Source organism: Adiantum capillus-veneris, chromosome 30 (genome assembly GCF_014529385.1).
Source record: "Adiantum capillus-veneris isolate H3 chromosome 30, ASM1452938v2, whole genome shotgun sequence".
NCBI classification, from domain to species: Eukaryota; Viridiplantae; Streptophyta; class Polypodiopsida; order Polypodiales; family Pteridaceae; genus Adiantum; species Adiantum capillus-veneris.
The window spans coordinates 29,772,012-29,794,700 of record NC_140960.1 but is presented as its reverse complement, the minus strand read 5'-3'; the positions used below and the strand labels follow the sequence as shown (position 1 = coordinate 29,794,700).

General features: G+C 43.1%; 1 protein-coding gene across 1 annotated transcript; it reads right to left on the bottom strand.

Annotated features, from left to right (window-relative positions):
• Positions 1-4,216: 4,216 nt before the first annotated feature.
• Positions 4,217-8,778, bottom strand: LOC147417733 (transmembrane 9 superfamily member 7-like). Its single transcript, XM_086506449.1, has 7 exons — positions 8,474-8,778; positions 7,547-7,711; positions 7,330-7,442; positions 6,292-6,403; positions 6,104-6,216; positions 5,876-6,029; positions 4,217-5,628 (listed from the first exon to the last, which is right to left on the bottom strand). Exons 1-7 carry the CDS (start codon positions 8,582-8,584, stop codon positions 4,471-4,473), a joined length of 1,926 nt encoding a protein of 641 aa, XP_086362575.1. The 5' UTR covers positions 8,585-8,778; the 3' UTR covers positions 4,217-4,470.
• Between the last annotated feature and the right edge of the window lie 13,911 nt (positions 8,779-22,689).

The following is a 22,689-nucleotide window of genomic DNA, read 5'->3' as shown; positions in this document are numbered from 1 at the left end:
CAAAGTTGAAGACAAAAAAGAAATCTAGAGGACAGTGCATTCCAATGTCCGTCCTTGAACACAAAGCTGTTTTTAAGTTTGTTGTAGAAGGTTTAAGCCTAAAAGTATGTGTCTGACAAAGGGTTTAGTGTGTTGCTAGGTAGAGCTCTGAACAAGAATTGCCTCAAAGATGATCTTAGTTACCATCCTGTACAATAGTGTGGTGGCCCATAGGGGTAAAGTCAAAACATAGAATTTATTTAAGGCATGGTACGTCTAGCAATTTGTTTATTAGAAACTTGTGCATCCTTAGATCACAGCAACAAGATTGAAGCTACAAGACAAGAAGGCTAACTGAGCAATCTATACTAGTAACAAAGAAACACTGTTTGGAAGCTGACCAAGAAGGCCTATCTAAACCAGCAAGAAACAAAAGGTTTCTTGTTGACTAGAAGCTCTGAAATATGATCAAAGAGAAAGTAAATATTCCATTTGCGGAATCTAAAGATACGCAAATTGAAGGGTAGTTGCCTCGCAAGTTTTAGATAATACTCTACTATGATGCCCTTGTCGAGTAGCACACTGGAAAAAGCTATTAAATTGTATCAAGACCCCAGCATCAAGCCAGCCTAAACAAAAGCCACAAAGTCAACCAAAGCAGACCAAGAAGCACCCAACACCAACACAGCGCAGGTTGTGGTTCCAACCACTATTTACAAATGTCTTCATAATAGGTTGTAAGAGTTACAAAAACAACCACATGTGGGAAAGTTACCTCATTATAACTAGCTCTACCCCATGTTGCTCTTGTTATGAGATTTGACAATGACAGGTGGCTCCATAGCCACTATTCAAACCAGATGTAACACTATTGTTAATGCAATCGCTCAAATGATTGAAGTCAAGGAGTCTAATGAACTCATCTAGATTGAGAAGCATTTGGCACATGAGATAAGCACCAAAGCTCAATGGAAATAGGAAGTATTGAAGCTCCAAGGTTTACTAAAAGAAGAACAAGAAAATGGAGAGCAGTACAAGAAGTCCATTAAGGAACTGAACAATGTTTGGAAGCATTCAACTCCAATCTATTTGCTCAAAATAAGAATCTGGTAGTTTGATCTTCAAAAGAAGATTGTTGAATAAGAATCCATTCTCACCCAGAAGCAAGCAAGTATCAACAACTTGAAAGCAATAAACAGTGTTATAAAGCAAGCTATTCTAAACAAGTACATTCACCAGTCTCTAGTCAACATTATTGATTCTGAAGGGAATATAACTCGGAATCTAGAGGACTTGAGAGGTCTGGTGGAAAACATGAAGACTAACCTGGAAAACTTTGGGAGAGGTTTGGCAGATAACATGAAGACTGACTTGGAAAACTTTGCAGCATGGTATACTAATGCACTGGCCAATCAAACATTGATTGAACACCTACACATAGGGCAAGAAATAAAAAATATGCTTGATGAAGATGAAGACGATCAAGAGGACAAAGAGGATGAAGAGGATAAAAACGTTGATACTACAAAACCTGATCCGGATTCTCTCCCAAAATCAAACAATGATGATGATGATGATGACACAGACACCCGTGGTACAAGAGGGGAGTAGTCTACTTGAGTGAACTCCAAATGAAAGTAAAGACCAGCCTCAATCTACTCCAGCCACTCAACTTCATCAAACACCAAACATCGAGCAGACTTGACAGACATAGGACCAGTTACTTTTGGCACGGCTTAATTGAGAGAGTTGTTCAAATAGAGGACGACATAGATAATCAATCCAACTCCCTATTTTCCAAAGAGACTGAATAAGCATCTAAGACAAGAGAAAAAGCTCCACATCCATGCCTACTTGAGTGATGATGATGCTTTCTCGAATTTGGAGAGATTGAAATGCTTCATGTCGGAGCTAGGAGGATGGTCGCCAAATGGAAAACTAAGAAGTTTCATGATCGAAAAGAGTGTCACCTACCTTCTCACCACAATGTAATTCAACTTTTGGAGAGGATTCCAAAGTACAATCGGAGTCCCCAGATCATACGACTAATCAAAGCCTATTAGAAGTTCTATCAGGGCACCAATCTACTTTTAGGTGTATGAAGGTCATCATGAATGAAATGAAGTCAACACAACACACATTGCAGAAGAAGATCCTTGATGAAAGAGTGGCTATTGGAAAACAATACACCAAGCAGCAAAGGCCGGCTTACCAGAATGACAGTAGAAACAGGCTCTCAAGCTACTATTTCATCTAGTAAGAATTACCAGAATGATGCTAGTTGAAAACGACTTAGTGATGCACTACAATGCCAGATTCGCAAGTCCTCCTGTATGCTCTGTTCATGAAAGAGAATGAACTGCCAAGATTCCAACTATTTATTCTGTATACAATGAACCTTTGGATCATATGGTCTATGTGTAGATTTCCAATCGGCTTCAAGATTGGCATGAGCATACTACTGCTCTATGGGTAGCTTGGAAAACACTACTCGACGCCACTCAAAAGAAAGACACCGTCTTTGAACTCAAGGAAGGTTTGGTTAACTTCAGAGAAATGATGACCTAGTGGAAAGATCAGTTGGGATAGCTTGTCAAGCACACCAATGATCTACTTCAGTTGTCCATCCAAGCGCAGAGAAGGATCTTTCCGATAGGGTTAGTCATGAGCCTCAATTCATAGAAATGGCGGAGATTATATTCAAAAGAAATGCTACATTCCATAAAGGAGCAACTTGAGCAAGAGGCTATCTACATATTGAACATGAAGGACAATGCAATCGCCAAGAGTCCTCAGCATTAGATGGTGTCCAAACAAGTAAAAACCATTCAACAAATGTGTAGGCCACCAACTCTGTTCAATCAAATGCCACCTGTTTTGTCGTTCTCAGAGACCTGTAGTGAAGAAGATCTCATACAAGAGGAAGGGAAAACGAAAAAAATAAATCTCTATACAATTAAAATTTTGATATATCAAAATTCAAGAAAGGGGACAAGGAACGTAGATGGTGAGAACAATCTCTTATAAAGAACACTCTCATATGAAGATGTGGCAGTAGCTCTATACTATATGCTGGGAGTAGTAAATCAGAACCGCATCGACAACGCTTATAAATAGGGCCCGCTACTTTCATTTTGGGACTCTGATGACCTTAGCACTGAGAGCTCTTAGACTCTTAGTTGATCATTTGTACCATTGTATCACTCTTAGCTAGAACCACTCCCAGTTGTTGATCTAAGTCTTCATTGTACCACTAAGCTTTATATCTGAATTTGAACCATTTGTGCTCAGCTTTATCTGTTATTCAATGTCTCATAATTTGAACTAGTATATTCATTTCAATCTAATCATTCGTTTGAAATGTGATGCGAAGTCATCTAACTCTATCTATCCAATAGTCTTCTTTACACTTTGTCTAATTCTATGTCATCTAGTCATTTGACATCTGAAGTCTTAACTGTTCAGTCACTCTTAACTCTTAACTCTAGAATAGTTGCCAAGCTCCACGTCAATCCACACCCAATGACTACATAACCAAGAAACACATATTTTGGCAAGACCAAAGCAAGAAACGCCTGAATGTTTTAAGCTTGGCTGAAACGCCTAAAAATTTCCTATGAAAAATGTTTCTATTTGCAAATTGTACAGTTCAGGTCCTAGCTCACATGCATGCATGTTACACGATATTTGACTTGTAAACTTAACAAGATGCTTCCTAATTTCCCTTGATTTTCGTATATTGACGTTTTGAACAACTCTTACCTATGAAGTGCCAAAAAAATAGAAATTCTGCAATAATCACTCCAAAATATACAGCAATTTTGCAATGAGAAACATCCATCTAGACTTATCCTCTGTAACAATCAGGACCCAAAATTGTTATAAGACTGTCCTTACGTAGGGACCTTAAACAAAGAGGAGATGCAACTTTTACAGTCTGCAATAAATAGTCCCTCTCAAAATGTACTCACATAAGCAGAAAACCCTTCAAAACCCCATCCTTTTCCTACAATCTTGCGGCCTTGTCTCTAATTCAGCCTGCAATAAAACATAGTCCCTCTGGGCATGTACTCACACCTAAAAGCACAAAACCCATACAAACCCCCAACCTTTCGAATGGAATCTTGCAGCCTCACCGCTAATTCAACCTGCAATAAGTAGTCCCTCTGGGAATGTTTACACTCCAAATTCTGAGAGAGAGGTGAACTACTACAAGAAATAGAACTTGAACCCAAGCTGAGCAAAGAGCCTTTTTGTGCAATGGACAAATTAGACATCCTCTTAACATATAGAAAGAGAGCAGCGTAAACACCTCAAGATCAGGGTCATCGACAAAAATTGTCATCAGGTCCTACGATGTGCTTTGGAAATTTGCTGCTAGCTTTACATGCTCCTTAAGAGAGAATCTCTGTTGAGCCTCTTTAATACAAAGAGAAAGAATATTTAATCCTGCCTTTAGAAGTAAAGGGGGAAGAGAGTTCCCAAACAGCCTCAGTCGAACTTGACAGAAGCATATATGGTCCTGACAAACCAGAAACACGCGTAAAAGCCTATTGTGCCAGTCAGAACGAAGAACGAATAAGATATAATGATCATGTAACCGAAGTAGAGGATCCCTGATACCATCTTGGTAATGTCTAACTTTGTGAAGAAGTAGAAGGCCGCATAGAGGAAAAGATAGAGAGCTGACGACCCTGAGGTCAAATACGCGCGCCACCACCAATGATAATCCTCACTGCACAGCTGGAAATAGCATAAGACTATGGTTATCTCTGCACATGTCACCACCAGGATGAGGAACACAATGAACAAGAACCCAAAAATGTAGTAGAACTGATGAAGCCAGATCGATGTCAATATGAAGAAGAGCTCAATGAAGACTGCACCAAAAGGAAGGATTCCGCCGACAAAAATGGAAAAGGCCGGGCGCATATACCACGCCTGTTCGGGTATCTGCCTCGGTATTTTGTTTGTCCGCACCGGATCCTCTATAGGAGCCTTCTTGAATCCGAAATAGCTCCCAATAAATACAAGAGGCACTGATATTCCAAACCAGAGGAAAATAAGAGCAAACATTGTGCCAAATGGAACAGCACCAGAAGATTTCTCTCCCCAGATAAGGCAGTTCAGGAAGAAGAACAAACAAAAGACAACGCCAGGAAACACGCAAGCCGTCTTCAAGGTGTTTTTCTTCCACTCCGTACCCTTGAATATTTTGAAAAGACGGGCCGATGCATACCCTGCAACAATACCCATGAAGGCCCAAAGTAGCAGCATAGCTGTCATCAGACCACCTCGATTAGAAGGGGAAAGGAAGCCAAATACTGCAAAGATCATGGTGATAATTGTCATCCCCAAGAATTGAACTCCGGTACCGACATATACGCAAAGGAGACCAGAATGTGAAGGTGGCCTGAAAACATCAGCATGAACAAGTTTCCAACCAGTCTCCTCCTGAGCCTCTTCCTGAGTCTCTAGTTGATTGTATCGTGCAATGTCTTGGTACAGAGTGCGCATCATTATCATAGCCACCATTCCAGATAAGAATAGCACAATCATAAGAGAATTAATTATAGAAAACCAGTGAATTTGATCATCTGACATCAGCAAATATGTATCCCATCGTGACGCCCACTTGACATCGCTAGCCTGCAGCACCGCATGGTGGAAAAGAACAAGTAATTAGTATGTCATATACATACGCCTAGATAACTCCACAAGCAGACCGGATTTACCTATAAGTGGATTTGCAAATAAACAAGTCATTCCCTCATCCACAAACAGAACCATCATTTGCATCACACACAGTAATCACAACACAACATAGCACCCCATCACCATGTACGCTGTGCGGAAACACCAAAAACTACACATTATCCCAAAATATGGAACATACCTGGAACTTCACATCATAAGTAAAAATAATTTCTTCATCCACTTTCACTTCCAGTGGAGGTTGCTGGCCTGTGACTAGTTGTTTTGTTTCAGGATTGCAAGTCGAAAGTTGAGGCTTGTCGTTGTTGATTGGCTTTTCATGTTCGTGTTTTACACTGCCAGAGTCGTTGTTCATAAGTTAACAAGTCATCATTTAAATCAAACCTAAACCTACAAGGGCAACGAATACCTGAAAGGAATAACTTCAAAACCGACAATGCGAGCAGCCGTACTCTCGCTGTCCATGTGGAACAAAACCGTAAACGCCAGATGGTTAAAAACAAAATATTTCTCTTCACCTCCCTGTGGGCATTGTAACACACATGAGAATCGATATGAGCAAAACTCAGAAACCGGCATTCTGTTTTCAAACTTTACCTCACTAATTGGCAGCTTAACACCAACAGGATAACCACGTTGATAAGTTTTCCCCGTTTCTGTGCCCTCTTGTCTCTGCCTTGCTTCAGCCACGGGAAGATTATCTAATATCCTGTCACAAGTATCGAATGCGGAATTAAAACTAACAGATAACTGAACTTTGCTTACACAAGCTATGGAAAAAAAATAGATACTTAAAATTGCTCATTGCAAGTACACGCGCCCACACACACCCAAGCGCACACAAAGGTACCAATGCATTTGACAGAGTTGCAATGAGCAAAATAGCAAGCTATAATAGCGATCATAAATGGTCATACTGTCAAATGCCTTGTAACTCTGAGCTTTACTTACACAAGCTATGAAGTTAGAAAACAAAATGGCCCTTTACAAGTATACAACCATACAAGTTCCAATGCAGTTGACAGATTTGCGAAGAGGAATAGCAAGTTAGGATAAATGGGCATACTGTCAAATGCCTCATAAACTCCCTAACAAGGTTATCTTAGTTGTTTCCCACTTACAAAGGCTGTGTCAAGTTCATTTTGCAATACACCTCTGTTAAAAATAAGACAAGAGGCCCTGACTACAAATATTCCTAGATGGATCCAGGATAAGCCCAGATTCACCCTTAAAGGAAAGTGCAAGGTATAGACCCATGGCAGTCACGCACAAGACAATATAACCATCCATCCCCCCTAACGTTGTTAGTGGTGTAGAACTAGGTACTAACATATGCTCCCAAACACAAAACACACCATACACACACACACATGAGCATACATCAACACCAAAGTTCAGCGTACTGAGTTTCTGTCATGACTCCGGAGATCAAGGGCATACTCAGCCATAAAGAAGCAAACAAAGCATTATATCAGAAAAATTAGAAAAAAAATGAGGTAGTTGATAGGGCACATGCACCACAAAAGATGGAAAGAATTAGAACAATATCAACTGGTCGTAACTGCAAAGCCTATCTGCAAATACATTTAAGACTCTTCAAGACAATACTTGTACCAAAAACAAAGAGTGCCTCACATGTTTACTCGGTAATCATCATCTATCTTTTCTCTAAAAGCCTTTATTGTGGCAGCATCTAGCTTGTCAATTTTGCAAGCCACATTGCACAGCTTGTCCTCTTTCATTTGGAACTGCCATGCAAAAGCCAATGAATAAGAGTCAGGGTGCCAGTAAAAACTTCGGTTTGAGGTAAAACAACATTCACAAACCAGACCAAGGCTCTTCAGAACTTTACCACATATGGGGAGTTCTCAATACGATCACCCCTCAAGACCTCACCAAGATTCTCAGCACTATTAACAACCTTCGGAGGTCTGCAGTACCCCAGAGAATAATACTCGTACGGGAGCTGGGTCTTGATTGATGAAAGCTTGTTTACCTTCACTTGTAGCTCATCCCCCTACATGTGAACAGTGAAAACAGACCACATTACACATTATTTGATAGTACACCTTCCTCAAAAAGTGACAAGAATTTAACCCAGCAGATTCACCTGTAGTCACTCCCAAAAAGACATGCATAGAAATGACAATTAATGCAGTATGTGCTAAAACTACCAAGTCACAGACTCGCTCTCCCACATGTCTAAATTAGTGAACGTTCAGGTAGGTCATAACCACAGAATGTAAATGCACTTGCAAACGCAACCAGCACTATAAAGGAGAGAAAATGTCATGGGCTAATGTAGGCATTTCTTGTTAGATTTGTGACTGCCATACATGACCACCGAGCTGTGCTGAGCAGTGACGGCTCTACAAATATACATCTTTCAAGGCTGTTTCAAACCTTCAGATCTCTCCACAAATCCCACATGAGGAAAGTAAACTCTTTAAAAGCGTAGTGATCCCAAAGCAGAATGGCCATTCGCAGGTTTTTGTGCGTCAAAGGCAACAGAAATTGACAACTGATTCAACAGTGACTCCATCAATCTATGTCTCGGAGCAGTCTGTGCTTAGTAGAGAAGATGAAAATGTCGCAACCCAAGAAGCTCAAAAACGCAAATCCATGCAGATCTGCTCCGAGCCTAAATCGCAAGAGACTTCAAAGATCACAGAAAACTTCACATGGCTTCCTTACGGGTCGAAATTGCACCACCATTGGCGGCATTCATGGCTGGAAACACAACACAAAGAGAAATCTGAGGGAAGTAGAGTGCTCTGACCTCATTGAAGTCGCGAGGTGCAACACCAGGAAGGTAGAAAGCACGAACTGCCGGGTAGAATCCAGCAAGTATGATGCACATCCAGAAGAAGGTGAGCCTGGCGAGCGCCATCGCTGCTGTCACGAGCTACACGGCTTCAGCTTCTAAGCAGCCGGCACAGTAACCACCCAGCTCTGTGAAATGCTTAGATCCTCTTCATCTTGGGCGAGACGATCCCTGCACTGAGGCCTCGATGACAGAGCCCAATAGAGAATTGTTTAACGTCGCCATTTTCAAGCAATGAAATAGAGAGTGGTCGGGGTATGTGAAAGAATGACAAACGTCGTGTGAACAATCCCCAAGATTTAAGGTGAAATATAGATGTGGCAGGCACATGCAAGGCTACAGTTCAGCAAGGTGGGGATGTGAATGGCTTGAACGGGCTCATAGCCTTGCCTATTCGGCAAAGTTGTAACTTTGTAGAGTGTGCCAAAATCACTTTTGTTGCTTTGCTGAGTCTGCAAAGCTACAAAAGTGATTTCGGCTGCATTTAGATGGAGGTGACGACAATCCTATATCGTTTTCCCACTTCCACCATCGTTGTTCATAAGAAGAAGAGGTAAGTATTTTACATATTTTTATCAATTAATCAAGATCGTTAAAGTCGATGCGCCATTGGCTGATTAAGAGTAGTTTCTACTCGTGTCAAGCACCAAGCATATTCAAGCAGCATTTTCGACAGGGGACTTCTCTTGTCAAATGGATGCATGCATCAGTGCGGTCAACGGCATGCACACCTTTGAGCATCCTCGTGCCATAATGAACTAAAGAAGACGTAGCTGAACGGGATGAAACAAGGAGGCAGGGTCCACGATGTTTAGGACAATGAGGAGACCTTCAAGTTGCTGCCAATATAGTGGTGGGCCATGTGATCTTTTTAGCTGAACGGGGTCACAAATTGTTGCACGTAGCGATATGTACTCAAGACCTCTTGAACTCTTCGTCATGGGACCTAATCCCAACAAACCACGATTTTTTAAGTTTCTTCTTTCTTCGCAAAGGAAGTCTTAAAGCCTGACAAACGCCAATAGCCATGCCCAATCGAGAGGGGCATTGCTAGAATGAAGGCGAGCAGCAACAACAACAAAGTCAAGAGTTGTCCCCACGTCAATAGCAGTAGGGGGTATGGGATGGCACCACAAACAGAAGCACAACATCAACCTCTAACTAATAGGCTACGTACGACGGAGGGTGACAACAACCGACTCATGCATGGCATTTGCTTTTGCATGCAACCGACAAACCACCAGCCCGTAGGGTGGCACGGTTGTCCGTGACCAACAACCAATGGCCGTGGAAGACAACCTACCAACTATAGCCAACACTCAGTGAGCTGCAACCCCCACTATTCGACCATGCACCCATCAATTAACAACTACAAGTGAGCGGTGAGCAAGCTCTAAGGGCGCCCACTTTTTTTCAATGGGTATTATCTCTCTCTCTCTCTCTCTCTCAACAAAAAACGCAACCAATTTTTCACCTAGTAGATAGCAGTTCACTCTTTTGATCATAACTTCTTCATCCGAAACTCCGATTTGGGTGATCTATAGCCTCAATCTAAGAGCATGAAGCCCTTACGGATTGATGTAAAGACAGAAATTTTCAGAGTTATGGAAGTCGTTTCTGTAGCAACATTACCGAAGTGAACAGGTTCAAGAAAATTGACTCTCATCTCTTATTTTACATACAATGTCTTCCGGCACTTGCAAGGGTTCTTCTTCTTCAACAAGGTTCATAACATTTGTGGAAAATGATCCAAAATCTCCTAGGTCTGGAGATAGAAACACAACCACCCAACCAACGACATTGAAAACCATGATCACGACATACTTGGTATCATTACAAGAGATCGTAAACAAACAAGGCGAAGACTTACAAGCACTTGCAATGGAGAATGGCACACTAAGGGTACTTGTGGTTGAGAATGAGAATCTCAAGAGGACACTTGAGATGCAAACAACACATTTAATGCAACTTGAAGAGGAAGCCAAGTAATGTAAACACTCTCTTGTGGACTTGAATGCTTTGAAGGAGCGGATGAGCAAAGTAGAGCATGACCATGTATTGAAAGAGGAGAAATATGACACCATGAGCCGGGATATATGCGACATAAAAAATGTATGCACAAACAAGTCTTGGGATGATGTATGTGGTAGCAATGTGGTTTCTAATTTCTCACTCATGCAAGTTATGGTTCAAACAAAGAATGTTGAGAATGTGGATATGGAGGAGGTGAAGGAAGGGAGCGACGTTCCAAGAACATTGTTATTGTGGAATTTTCAAAGAGAAGTTAGAGACACCTCCTTCTCTTGCCATTGTTATCGAAGATTTCTTCCAAAGCCACTTTTGCATGTCCGAAATTATGGTCTATGGAGCACATAGAGTGGGGAAGCAAGGAGGTCCTCGCTCGGGAGAACGGCCAATTGTATGCACCATGCCAGATGAGACCAAGCGAAAGATTATCCTTGATAATAGTTGGATCTATTTGAGGGATACAAAATGTTTTGTATGTGAAGATCGCACTATTAAGCAACAAAATATGCGTCACAAGGCATATGAGGAAAAGAATAAGAAAAACAAGGAGATCTCTCATGTGCCCAAGGAGGAGGCAAGTCCCTCGAGCAAATAGGGATGTGTGACCTATGAGACCGAGTTACAATTGAAAATATGCTTTTGGAATTGTAATGGATACCCATGGAATGTGGGGGTTGGCATTGATGAACTAACAAGCAAAGCCGATGTCATAAAATATGATGTCTAACTTTACCCAAATGATTTTCTCATATTAAACTGATCATTTAATGTGGGAGAATAAACGAGAACAAGAGTTAGAATAGAGACATGTGCTTCTAAACCTATCTCAACAAGGGACCAAAATGAGAGATGGTTGCATCTCAATAGGGGTCCAAAAGGAGACGGTCTACCAAAGAGAAATGTGCAATAAGTGCTTCTAGACTTATCTCAACAAAGGACCAAGAGGAGAGATGGTTACATCTCAATACGAGTCCAAAAGGAGGTAGTCTATCAAAGAGAAACGTGCATCTAATGGAGCTTAAAAGACCTTAGGGTTAGCTTCGTTAAAGACCTCCCATAGTTAGTGTTAAAAGTCCTTTGACCTTAGGCAAGCTAGGGATGAGCTTGAGGTGGGAACCCGAACTAAGCTTGAGGTGCTTGTCATAAGGTGCTTGAGGTGCTTGTCGTGCTTGATGACTAAGGTGCTTGAGGTGCTTGTCGTGCTTAATGAGGAAGGTGCTTGAGAAGCTTCCCATGCATGGGGGGTAAGGTACTTGAGTCAAAAAGAGACCCTACAAAGGAGGGGGAATGTCCCAAAGTTAGGGGAATATTTGACTTAACCTCCCACTCACCCAAAGGGCACCCTTTTTCACAAGGGGCACATGGGACACATGTCAAACTCTCCCTATGCTTAGCCACATGGTGTGCTTGAATGCTATTGGTTGGGCTAAAGAGGGGTCCAATGAGCTTCTAGTTCCATCCAACAAATATCTAGATATTTTCAAGCTCTCTCTCTCTCTAAGGGGTAAGGAGGACACTTGTCCAAAGACTACCCATGTACTTGAATGCATGTTGCATGTGATTGGCTAGGGGGAGAGGGGTCCAATGAGTTTGAAGCATGTGGAAAGGCTAGAACTCACCCCAAGCAAGCAAGGGGGGTGCTGGGGGGGTATACACCACACACACACACTCATTTTGTGGTGTATATGATTCTCACTTGGTGAAAGTTAAGAAACTCCACCTCCTTCTCCAAGCTTGTGAGAAGTGAGAGCCTACACCAACGCTCTTGGCTATGGAATGCAAATTCAACCAAGAGCCATGCTTCAATGCTTAAGCTTGCCATCTTCTCCATCTTCATTACTATGCTATTACGTATGCTAACAAGAAGAGTGACGATAAGTGAGGAACTATTTCTTTCTCCTTCTGAATGTTTCTTCTTCCTCTTCCCTATTCTCATTCCCCGCTAGCTCTCTCCACCTTCGAAGGTGTTTGAGGCCTTGGGACTGAGGCTTGGGATAGTTAATGCTTTCTACAAAGTTTATGTTATGCTTGTGATGCATGAAGCTTTCCATCTTCATTGCATCACCAAGGTCACAAGGAACACAAAGATTGTATTGTACCAAGTCTCTCTTGATGGGAGAAACTATAATACAAATGCCTATTGGAGGGGGTACCGGCTCCGTATGAATTTGGTCCTCAATTGTTGTCATGTTCTCTAAACTCTCTCTCTTGCAAAAGTATTGTTCATGTCAAGTTAACTAAGTACTATGTTTATGTTGCTACCACCAATTAAGTTCACCCGCTATGCTCACAAAATAATCTCACAAAAGTGCTTCATCTAATTTACTGATTCCGCTACTCTCAAAGTTCATAGGCCATTTCCATTACATTGATATCAGAGCATTTGGTTTCTCTTTTCTTACTTAAGAAGAGAGGTCCTTAAGTAGCCTATTAATGGTTGATTTTGTTAATTATATTAGGGTAAGTGGGACTGGGATCTATTGTTGGTTTTGTTGAGCCCACTATGTGGGATATGGTGCACACCTCGGGAGCTTTGGTCTTAATAATGGAGTCTTTTTAGACTTGCCTACAGCTTTACCATTATTGAGCCATAAGAAGTCCGAAAGGAGCTATCCCTCAACAACTTCGCTATGTTAGACACTCCACTACTCTCTATAATTAACCAATTCAATCCGTGGGTGTAGATACTTAAGGCCTATTTTCAAAGGCTAAGAGGAGTAGCGACTAAGGTTTTGAAGGGCCAAAGCATACACTAAGTAGACACATAAGTTTAAGTAACGTGGCTGACAATAACCCAGAGAGTAGAATGAACATTGGTAGCTTTGATTTTGCACATGAAGGTGCTAATGATGATGCCCCCATGTTTGTTAATTATCTTGTCACTAGGTTGCAACAAGCTATGGGCAACCCAGCTTTGCAAGCCAAAGTTACTCAACAACTTCATGCTTATGGGATTTCCTTTCTTCTCCAAGAGGAGAGAGAGCTTACGAGGCCTCTTGATGAGACCCCCAAAAGAAGACTCTCTCCCATACTACGAGAGGAGGAATCCAAAGATTAAGAAAGTAATGAATCCCTAAATTCCTCCGGAGATGTGGCTCCACGAAGAAGGCGGACTAAACGATCGCCAACTCCTCCCAAGAGGAAATGGTTAACCCATAGTCCTTCTCCTCGTCACTCCAAAAGGGAAGAGAGGAAACAAAGGAAGAAATGGGCAAGAAAGAGGTCACCCTCTTCTCCTGCTTCTTCACCTTCCTTCTCTATCGATGAAAGCTATGGCTATTCTCCTAGAGAATACAAGAGGGAAGGACATCGCAAATCTTACCCTGCATGGCGAAGGTCACAAAAGCTAAAGAACTTCAAAGAGGGAGGAAAGAGTATCTCTTTTCTCACCTATGATGACACCTTTGGTGCTACCGACAAAGAATTGGCCTTCATCCATCAATTTGATGCGGCCGTTGGAGACGAGGGCTTCACGGAGTCCTCCAAGCTACACCATGTAGCTATGCACTTCCAAAAAATCAGCTCGTCAATAGTGGGCTAGCCTTCGTGGCAATGGTGAAGCCCCAAAGACATGGAAAACTCTACGAGTTTCCATCATGAAGCAATTCCTTGCAAGTGATGCAAAGGACAAAGTACTCACCAAATGGCAGAGTTTGAGGCTTCTCTCTCATGAGTCTATCCACAAATATGTGGACAATTTTTGGGCTTACATCTCAAGGCTATTGTTGTGCAAAAGAAACAATTCTGTGCAGGATTGTCCAAAGAGATGGCCGAGTATGTCAACTCTCAACGGCCTCATTCTATCACAGCAGTAATCCACCACACCATGGTTGCTTTGCGCATCAATTTCCAACAAGGGCTAGACGAAATGTCAAGCCCATGGAAAATAAAGACAAAAGTGATCCCAAGAGGAAACCCAATGCCCAAAATTCTTACCAAGGCTATTCCAACAACAACAACAATAAGTCCAAGGAGAAGGGAGTTTACGAAGGTAAATATAAATATTAAAAAAAATATAACTCATGGCGAGCGAAACTTGCTTCCGACACAAGGGTAATAGCAAAAGATGGGAGAAGGGAGAAAGGGGGGGGGGGGGCAGAAGAGGAACTACACAAGAGTCTACACCAAACGCGTTTTGCTATATTAGCTCATCAGTGGTGCAAACAAAAGGGAGGGAGGAAGGGGTATAAGTAGGGAGTCATGGTTCAAAAACCTATACAAAGTACCATAGTTAGGGAGGAGAGACTAGTTTGGAAGGTGAGTAATTCCTCTTTAAATGTAGGGGGTACATGCAAAAAAGGGTGGGAAAAGATTTTTAGGTGGGAAGTAAAAGAAGGGAGTACAAGTCACTTAGGGGCTATTTAAAGTTAATGAGGGCCTTGAAAAAAGGCTAGTCGATCAATGTTAAATGAGCCCTCTATGAAAAAAGGTTTGGAAGAGGTTTAGGGAAAATAAAATGGGTGGAGGAGTTTGTGGAGGAGAGGATATCAAGGTTAGGTTAGGTAGGGTCGGGTTTTAGGAAGAGGAGGGTGCCAAGGTTTGGAGCATTGAGCTAACACACGATAGGTTTGGAAAGGTGTGTGAGCTCGGGATCATTTTTGAGAAGCTTAGTGAGGGGTTTGTTGATGGTGCGGGAGAGGTTTAGAGTGCGGGTAAGGGGAGAGAAGGGAATTTTTACAATGGTTGGTGAACGCTTGGTTCTATGTATTTTATGAAGTAGAGATGGTCTTACTTTACTTCATAAGAAACAAAAAGGAAGCAAGCTTCCAAAAGGGAGGGGGGATAGCCTTTTGCTCTAAGCCTTGTATAGAAGAGGTTGCGAATAGTGATGAAGCCCGAAAGAGAGCTTTCCCGGACAATGTATCTTTTGAATTCTGAAAGGATGAAAGCAATTTTTTGGTGTGTTGGATGCCAAGACTGCCAAGGGATGTAGTTGTAGGAGTTGAGGCTTTTTTGGTGACATTGTGAATCAAGTATACCGAAGGTTGCAAATGAGGATCCTTTGAAGAAGTGGATATCCAAAATAAAAGCCTCTTGAGAGGAGATGGAAGAAGAGATTTTGATATGTTCTTGGAGAGGATGTCCATAGCTTTGAAGAAGCTTTTTTAAACAAGAAGCAAGTCCATCCCAAATGCCAAAGGCATCGTCAATGAAGCTTTTGAAATAAAGAAGGGAAGGGGAGGTGAGTAGCTTCATGCCTTCTTCCAGGGAACAAAGGAAAAGGCAAGCGTATACCACTGCAAAATTTGATCCCATTGTTGTGCCTTTGGTTTGATGCCAAACTTCTCCTTTGAAAGAGAGATAGTGATGATTGAGGATGAGAGAGGCTAGCACCCTACTCGCTCTGCGGCTGCGGCAAGTCCTGCTCGCTTTGCGGCGACAGCAAGTCAGCAAGGATACGCCCCGCCCTGCCCGCTCTACGGCTGCAGCAAGTACGCTAGTCAATACCTGCTCGCTTTATTGGCGGCAACAGCAAGTCAGCGATAGTCCGAGATGGCTACTCTCCCTCCTCTTTCCTCCACCTTGTCCTTGGCCGTTGTTCCCACGGCTATGGTCATGGACGAAACCTCCGACTTTCGTTCTGTGGATCTTGCACCCTCCCCCTTTGCAGTTTCCCAAAACCATAACACCCCACCCGTTGACGTGGCTTCCTTTCCTGGCTTCGTCTCGGCGACTAGCCCCATCAACCCTCCCTCTTCAAACCTAACCACTCCAATGCTAACCTCAACCCCCCCCCCCATTACCTCGTCTAAAAAGACTTTGTTTAATCCGGAGGAAATCTTGGGACTCACCGCTAATTTACCAATCGAGGATCTCGACCAACTCTCTATTCCTTCTACCAACAACCGCGGCAAAGATAACCCATCCCTTTTTACTCACCCGGTTTAGCTAGTTCTTCCAAGAATGTCTTTACGAGTTCCTCCTACCTACCCAAACCAAGGCGGTATACTCTCCAATTTTCCTCAAAGTGGCATCTTCACTAATCCCCCCCTTACCTTCCCCTCTTTCTTTGGATCTCTCTCCGCTAACTCTTCGAATCTTTCTCCCTATCCACCGTCCCTCCTTATCGTACCCGCCATAGAGAAACCCTTGGAATTCAACAAAATTGTATCCCTTTATTTGGAGGAATTTAAAGCCGTCAATCTCAAGCTTAACAAAGCCAAATCCCATCTCACGTACCTTCAAAACCTTCACGCTAACCAAAAGGCCCCTCATAGTCTTTGTATGAAAACCCCTCGTCTTGCCTTGGAAGGCATTCATGCACAAGCGCTTTTAAGCACTAAGCTAGAGGCACTAAACATACAATTTCAACTAGATTGCACTAAAGCATACATCCAAGCCCAAACTTTACTCATAAAAAATCTTCAGAAAAGCTTTGATGACTACCACGACATTGTGGAAGAGAGGCTTCTAGAACTCACTAAAAAACTTGCACCCATCTCCTTCCCTAGAGTGCTACCTTCGGCTTGGGCCAACCAACTCCTTTTTTGGAAACAAACTTCCCTCAACGAGTTTGATGCACTCCTACAAAATGAAATTCTTCAAACTCACTTGGCCTCTTCCTTGAGCATGGCGGCTCATAGTGCTAGGAAGAGATCACAAATCTCTCTTGTAGAAGAGGTGGAATCCCTACCTAAAGAGGAAACAGTGGGTGAATTGGTGCATCACGAGGTCACCACCCAAATGGAAAAGCTCCTCTCACCTCCTCTCAAACCCTCTTTTTCCAAGCGCCCTCACCATGCTACCCACCCAAAGCCTCCCTCCTTCCAATCCAAACCTTCCAAACCAAACCCTTACTTGGCAAAAAATTCCCATAAGGAATTCACTCGACAACCATTTAAGAAACCCAAAACCTCCCCGCCTACTTTTTACCCCCGCCACTCCTCCCCCTCTTGTAATCTCCACATTTTAAACACTCCAAAAATTCCCTCTCCCTCCTCTAGCAACCCTTCTCACTTACCCTCTCTTCTCCAAACTCCCAACTACCCGCTCAATTCTCCTTCCCCCATACCCTCCTGCTTGCCCCAAACCAAGCCTCTACATCCCAAGTTGAGCCTACGCAAAGGCTCAAAAAACTTGCAATGGAGGAGGACGAACTAGGGCTAGAGCACCCTACCTTTGGGTCCACTTGCTCTTCCCAAAACCCCCCCTTTTTCCTCACCTTTGGACCCCTCCTCCATGTACTTTCCCTCTCCTCCCCCATCCCTCCCACTTGGGAAAAAAGCGTCATAAATTTTGGCTTCCTCTAACTAATCCTCACCTCTTTAAAATTTTGGTTCTAAGCAATCTTTCTATCTTCACTCTTGAGCACAAAATTACAAACCTCTCTTCACACAATCTCTCAAGTCACTCCCTTTCTTCCTCCGAGCATAAACTCCTAGGTCTTGGGCTCAATTATATCCCTCCCTCTCCTCCACCCCCTCCGAATTCAATACTTAAAGGCTACTCTAATTTCAAAAGAAACTTCCATCTTAGATTGTTTTTTAAAAACTCTTCCCCTCCCTCTATCCTCTCTCTGTCTATTCCCAAACCCGCTTGGAATCCACCTTTGCCTTCCTCCACTCTAAACTTGGCATTCAAACATGTGTTCACTCTCCTCAATTCTCTTCTCTCTTTTTTTCCTCCTTTCCACACCAAACCTTTTTTCATGAATGCCCTATCTTCCTTAAGAAATAACCAAAACATTGTTATCAAACCCGTGGATAAAAACCTTGGTCCCATTGTCCTCTCCAAAGATTGGTATGAAAAAGAAGCCCTTCGTCACCTCATGGACCCCTCTACCTACTCCAAAATTTCTTCCCCTCCTCTAGCCTTTGTTGCCTACCTCCTCACCTCTATGATTTTGAACTACCCCCTTCTCCCTAGCAATGAAAGAGATTTCATCCTCTCCTCTTCTCTAGTTAAGCCATGTTAACCCTCACGGCTCACGGACACCATATCACCTACGATGGACGTTGTATTATTTACTTGGTAGAGTCAGGTACCAGGCTTGTCGGTCCAATAGGAAAAGAGTAAGAGTGATCGCCGATGAGAGGTGCACTCTAACTGGAACATTCAAGGGATTAGTTGGCTAAGCATGGGCGCCCAAGTGTGAATGGGGTGAGCTCATATAAAAGTCAACTAAACCTAAAATTCATTCATTCTCTCATTTGTGCAATTGAAGAGTGCTCTTGCTCTATCTCCATCTTCTTCTTCTTCATCTCCTTGTGTGTGTGTGTATACGAGAGAGAGAGAGAGAGAGAGAGAGAGAGAGAGAGAGAGAGAGTGCGATCGAGCATTGCGGCGGCATGACGACGGCGAGGCGGTTGAGCGCAACGTAGCGGCATCTCCCTCTTCTTCGCGACAAGGAATCCTCCATAAAACAACGGTAGAGCGGTGAGTGACACACCATCGTCATCTTTGAGCTTACTAGTTTAGGCTTGTTGTGTGCTTGGATCCATTTGTGGCTCGCACGCGGTGTATCGGCAAGTTCCTTGCATTGACACGTGCGACATACGCACACAAGCCAAAACCTTGCCCCTACTCAAAATCCATAAACCCTTCCTTGTAGGCCGCCCCATTTGTTCCTACAAGGGATATATTTTAGAAAATGCGTCCAAATGGCTCCACGCACAACTCTACCCTATCCTCTTATTCAAAAACGAACACCTAAAAGATTCCCACTCCCTTATGTTGGACCTCATATCCACCCCCTTTCCTCCCCATATTATCCTCTTCTCCTTTGATGTAGAGTCCCTCTATCCTAGCATCCCCATTATAGAGGGACTCTTAGCTCTCAAAAATTCCATCCAAGCACTTCATTATGTCCCTAGCCTCTCATCCTCAATCATCACTATCTCTCTTTCAAAGGAGAAGTTTGGCATCAAACCAAAGGCACATCAATGGGATCAAATTTTGCAGTGGTATACGCTTGCCTTTTCCTTTGTTCCCTGGAAGAAGGCATGAAGCTACTCACCTCCCCCTCCCTTCTCTATTTCAAAAGCTTCATCGACGATGCCTTTGGCATTTCGGATGGTCCTGCTTCCTGTTTAAAAAAGCTTCTTCAAGGCTATGGACATCCTCTCCAAGAACATATCAAAATCTCTTCTTCCATCTCCTCTCAAGAGGCTTTTATTTTGGATATCCACTTCTTCAAAGGACCCTCATTTGCCACCTTCGGTATACTTGATTCACACTGTCACCAAAAAAGCCTCAACTCCTACAACTACATCCCTTGGCAGTCTTGGCATCCAACACACCAAAAAATTGCTTTCATCCTTTCAGAATTCAAAAGATACATTGTCCGGGAAAGCTCTCTTTTGGGCTTCATCACTATCCGCAACCTCTTCTATACAAGGCTTAGAGCAAAAGGCTATCCCCCCTCCCTTTTGGAAGCTTGCTTCCTTTTTGTTTCTTGTGAAGTAAAGTAAGACCATCTCTACTTCATAAAATACATAAAACCAAGCGTTCACCAACCATTGTAAAAATTCCCTTCTCTCCCCTTACCCGCACTCTAAACCTCTCCCGCACCATCAACAAACCCCTCACTAAGCTTCTCAAAAATGATCCCGAGCTCACACACCTTCCCAAAACTATCGTGTGTTGGCTTAATGCTCCAAACCTTGGCGCCCTCCTCTCCCTAAAACCTGACCCTACCTAACCTAACCTTGCTATCCTCTCCTCCACAAACTCCTCCACCCCCTTTTATTTTCCCTAAACCTCTTCCAAACCTTTTTTCATAAAGGGCTCATTTAACTTTGATTGACTAGCCTTTTTTCAAGGCCTCATTAACTTTAAATAGCCCCTAAGTGACTTGTACTCCCTTCTTTTACTTCCCGCCTAAAAATCTTTTCCCACCCTCTCTGCATGTACCCCCTACATTTAAAGAGGAATTACTCACCTTCCAAACTAGCCTCTCCTCTCTAACTATGGTACTTTGTGCAGGTTTTTGAACCATGTCTCCTTACTTATACCCCTCCCTCCCTCCCTTTTGTTTGCACCACTGATGAGCTAATATAGCGAAACGCGTTTGGTGTAGACTCTTGTGTAGTTCCTCTTCTCCCCCCCCCGCTTCTCCCTTCTCCTATCTTTTTGCTATTACCCTTGTGTCGGAAGCAAGTTTCGCTCGCCATGAATTATATATATTTTAATACACTAAGTAGACACATAAGTTTAATTAACATGGCTGACAATAACCAAGAGAGTAGAATGAACATTGGTAACTTTGATTTTGCACATGAAGGTGCTAATGATGATGCTCCCATGTTTGTTAATTATCTTGTCACTAGGTTGCAACAAGCTATGGGCAACCCAGCTTTGCAAGCCAAAGTTACTCAACAACTTCGTGCTTATGGGATTTCCTTTCTTCTCCAAAAGGAGAGAGAGCTTAGGAGGCCTCTTGATGAGACCCCCAAAAGAAGACTCTCTCACATACGAGAGGAGGAATCCAAAGATTAAGAAAGTAATGAATCCCTAAATTCCTCCGAAGATGTGGCTCCAGAAGAAGGCGGACTAAACGATCGCCAACTCCTCCCAAGAGGAAATGGTTAACCCATAGTCCTTCTCCTTGTCACTCCAAAAGGGAAGAGAGGAAACAAAGGAAGAAATGGGCAAGAAAGAGGTCACCCTCTTCTCCTGCTTCTTCTCCTACCTTCTCTATCGATGAAAGCTATGGCTATTCTCCTAGAGAATACAAGAGGGAAGGACATTGCAAATCTTACCCTGCATGGCGAAGGTCACAAAAGCTAAAGAACTTTAAAGAGGGAGGAAAGAGTATCTCTTTTCTCACCTATGATGACACCTTTGGTGCTACCGACAAAGAATTGGCCTTCATCCAACAATTTGATGCGGCCTTTGGAGATGAGGGCTTCACTTGAGTCCTCCAAGCTACACCATGTAGCTATGCACTTCCAAAAAATCGGCTCGTCAATAGTTGGCTAGCCTTCGTGGCAATGGCGAAGCCTGTTAATTATGGAGCCTGATTTACCTTGTAATCTTCTGTGGTAAAATCGCACATTTGTAAGGCCCCCACTATGAGGAGAAGCCATCGTGCGTGAAGGTTAATCACTCGCCAGAAACCAAAATTTTCACGGCCAAAAATCAGGGGCAACTTTAGGGGCCTCGGGGGCGGAAGCCCCCGAGACCTTTTTTTCCCTTCGCAGAAATATTCCTTTTCGCTAGAATATTATGGCTGGACGGCGGCCGAAAAGTGGTCGGAAAACAACCGTTCGGTTGGCCGATGGGGCCGGTAGTCAATGGCCGGTGGTCGAAAGCCAATGGCCGATGGCCGGTGGCCGAATTCAGAAGCGGACTTGTCTTCTCAAGGGTGGCCACACATGGGCGGATTGAAGGGTCCGATTTGGACTTATCTACACAAGGGCGACTACACATGGCTGCTGCTCATGAGAGAGGGCAACCCTTTTGGCCTATAAAAAGAGGCCATTTCTACACACATTTCAGAGTGTGAAGTTGATGCAACAAGGTGAGTGTGAGGTGGTGAGAGTGAAGCATGGCGGGAGCTCCATTAAGGGTATAATCCCTTTGTAAACTACTTCTTGTTTTGAAGTACTAAAGCCATTGAGTGGCTGCTTTCCCGTGGACGTAGCCCACATTGGGTGAACCACATATATCGTGTGTACTCTCTCTCTCTCTACTCTGTAATCTCTTGTGTGTGAAATATATCTCTCTCCATTAAGTAATCTACTCAAATATCTATTTAGCTACGTCATATTTCCTAACAAAGCCCCAAAGACATGGAAAACTCTACGAGTTTCCATCATGAAGCAATTCCTGGCAAGCGATGCAAAGGACAAAGTACTCACCGAATGGCAGAGTTTGAGGCTTCTCTCTCATGAGTCTATCCACAAATATGTGGACAAGTTTTGGGCTTTACATCTCAAGGCTACTGTCGTGCAAAAGAAACAATTTTGTGCAGGATTATCCAAAGAGATGGCCGAGTATGTCAACTCTCAACGGCCTGGTTCTATCACCGAAGTAATCCACCACACCATGGTTGCTTTGCGCATCAATTTCCAACAAGGGGCTAGACGGAATGTCAAGCCCATGGAAAATAAAGACAAAAGTGATCCCAAGAGAAAAACCAATGCCCAAAATTCTTACCAAGGCTATTCCAACAACAACAACAATCGGTTCAAGGAGACGGG

What these genes read in the sequence shown, in the direction of transcription:
- LOC147417733 (XM_086506449.1), bottom strand. Translation starts at nt 8,584, where the DNA reads ATGGCGCTCGCCAGGCTCACCTTCTTCTGGATGTGCATCATACTTGCT. An exon ending in GATGATTACCGAGTAAACAT is followed by an intron (nt 6,404 to 7,329) that starts GTGAGGCACTCT and finishes TACTTGTGACAG; the next exon opens with GATATTAGATAATCTTCCCG. An exon ending in CTTATGATGTGAAGTTCCAG is followed by an intron (nt 5,629 to 5,875) that starts GTATGTTCCATA and finishes GCGGTGCTGCAG; the next exon opens with GCTAGCGATGTCAAGTGGGC.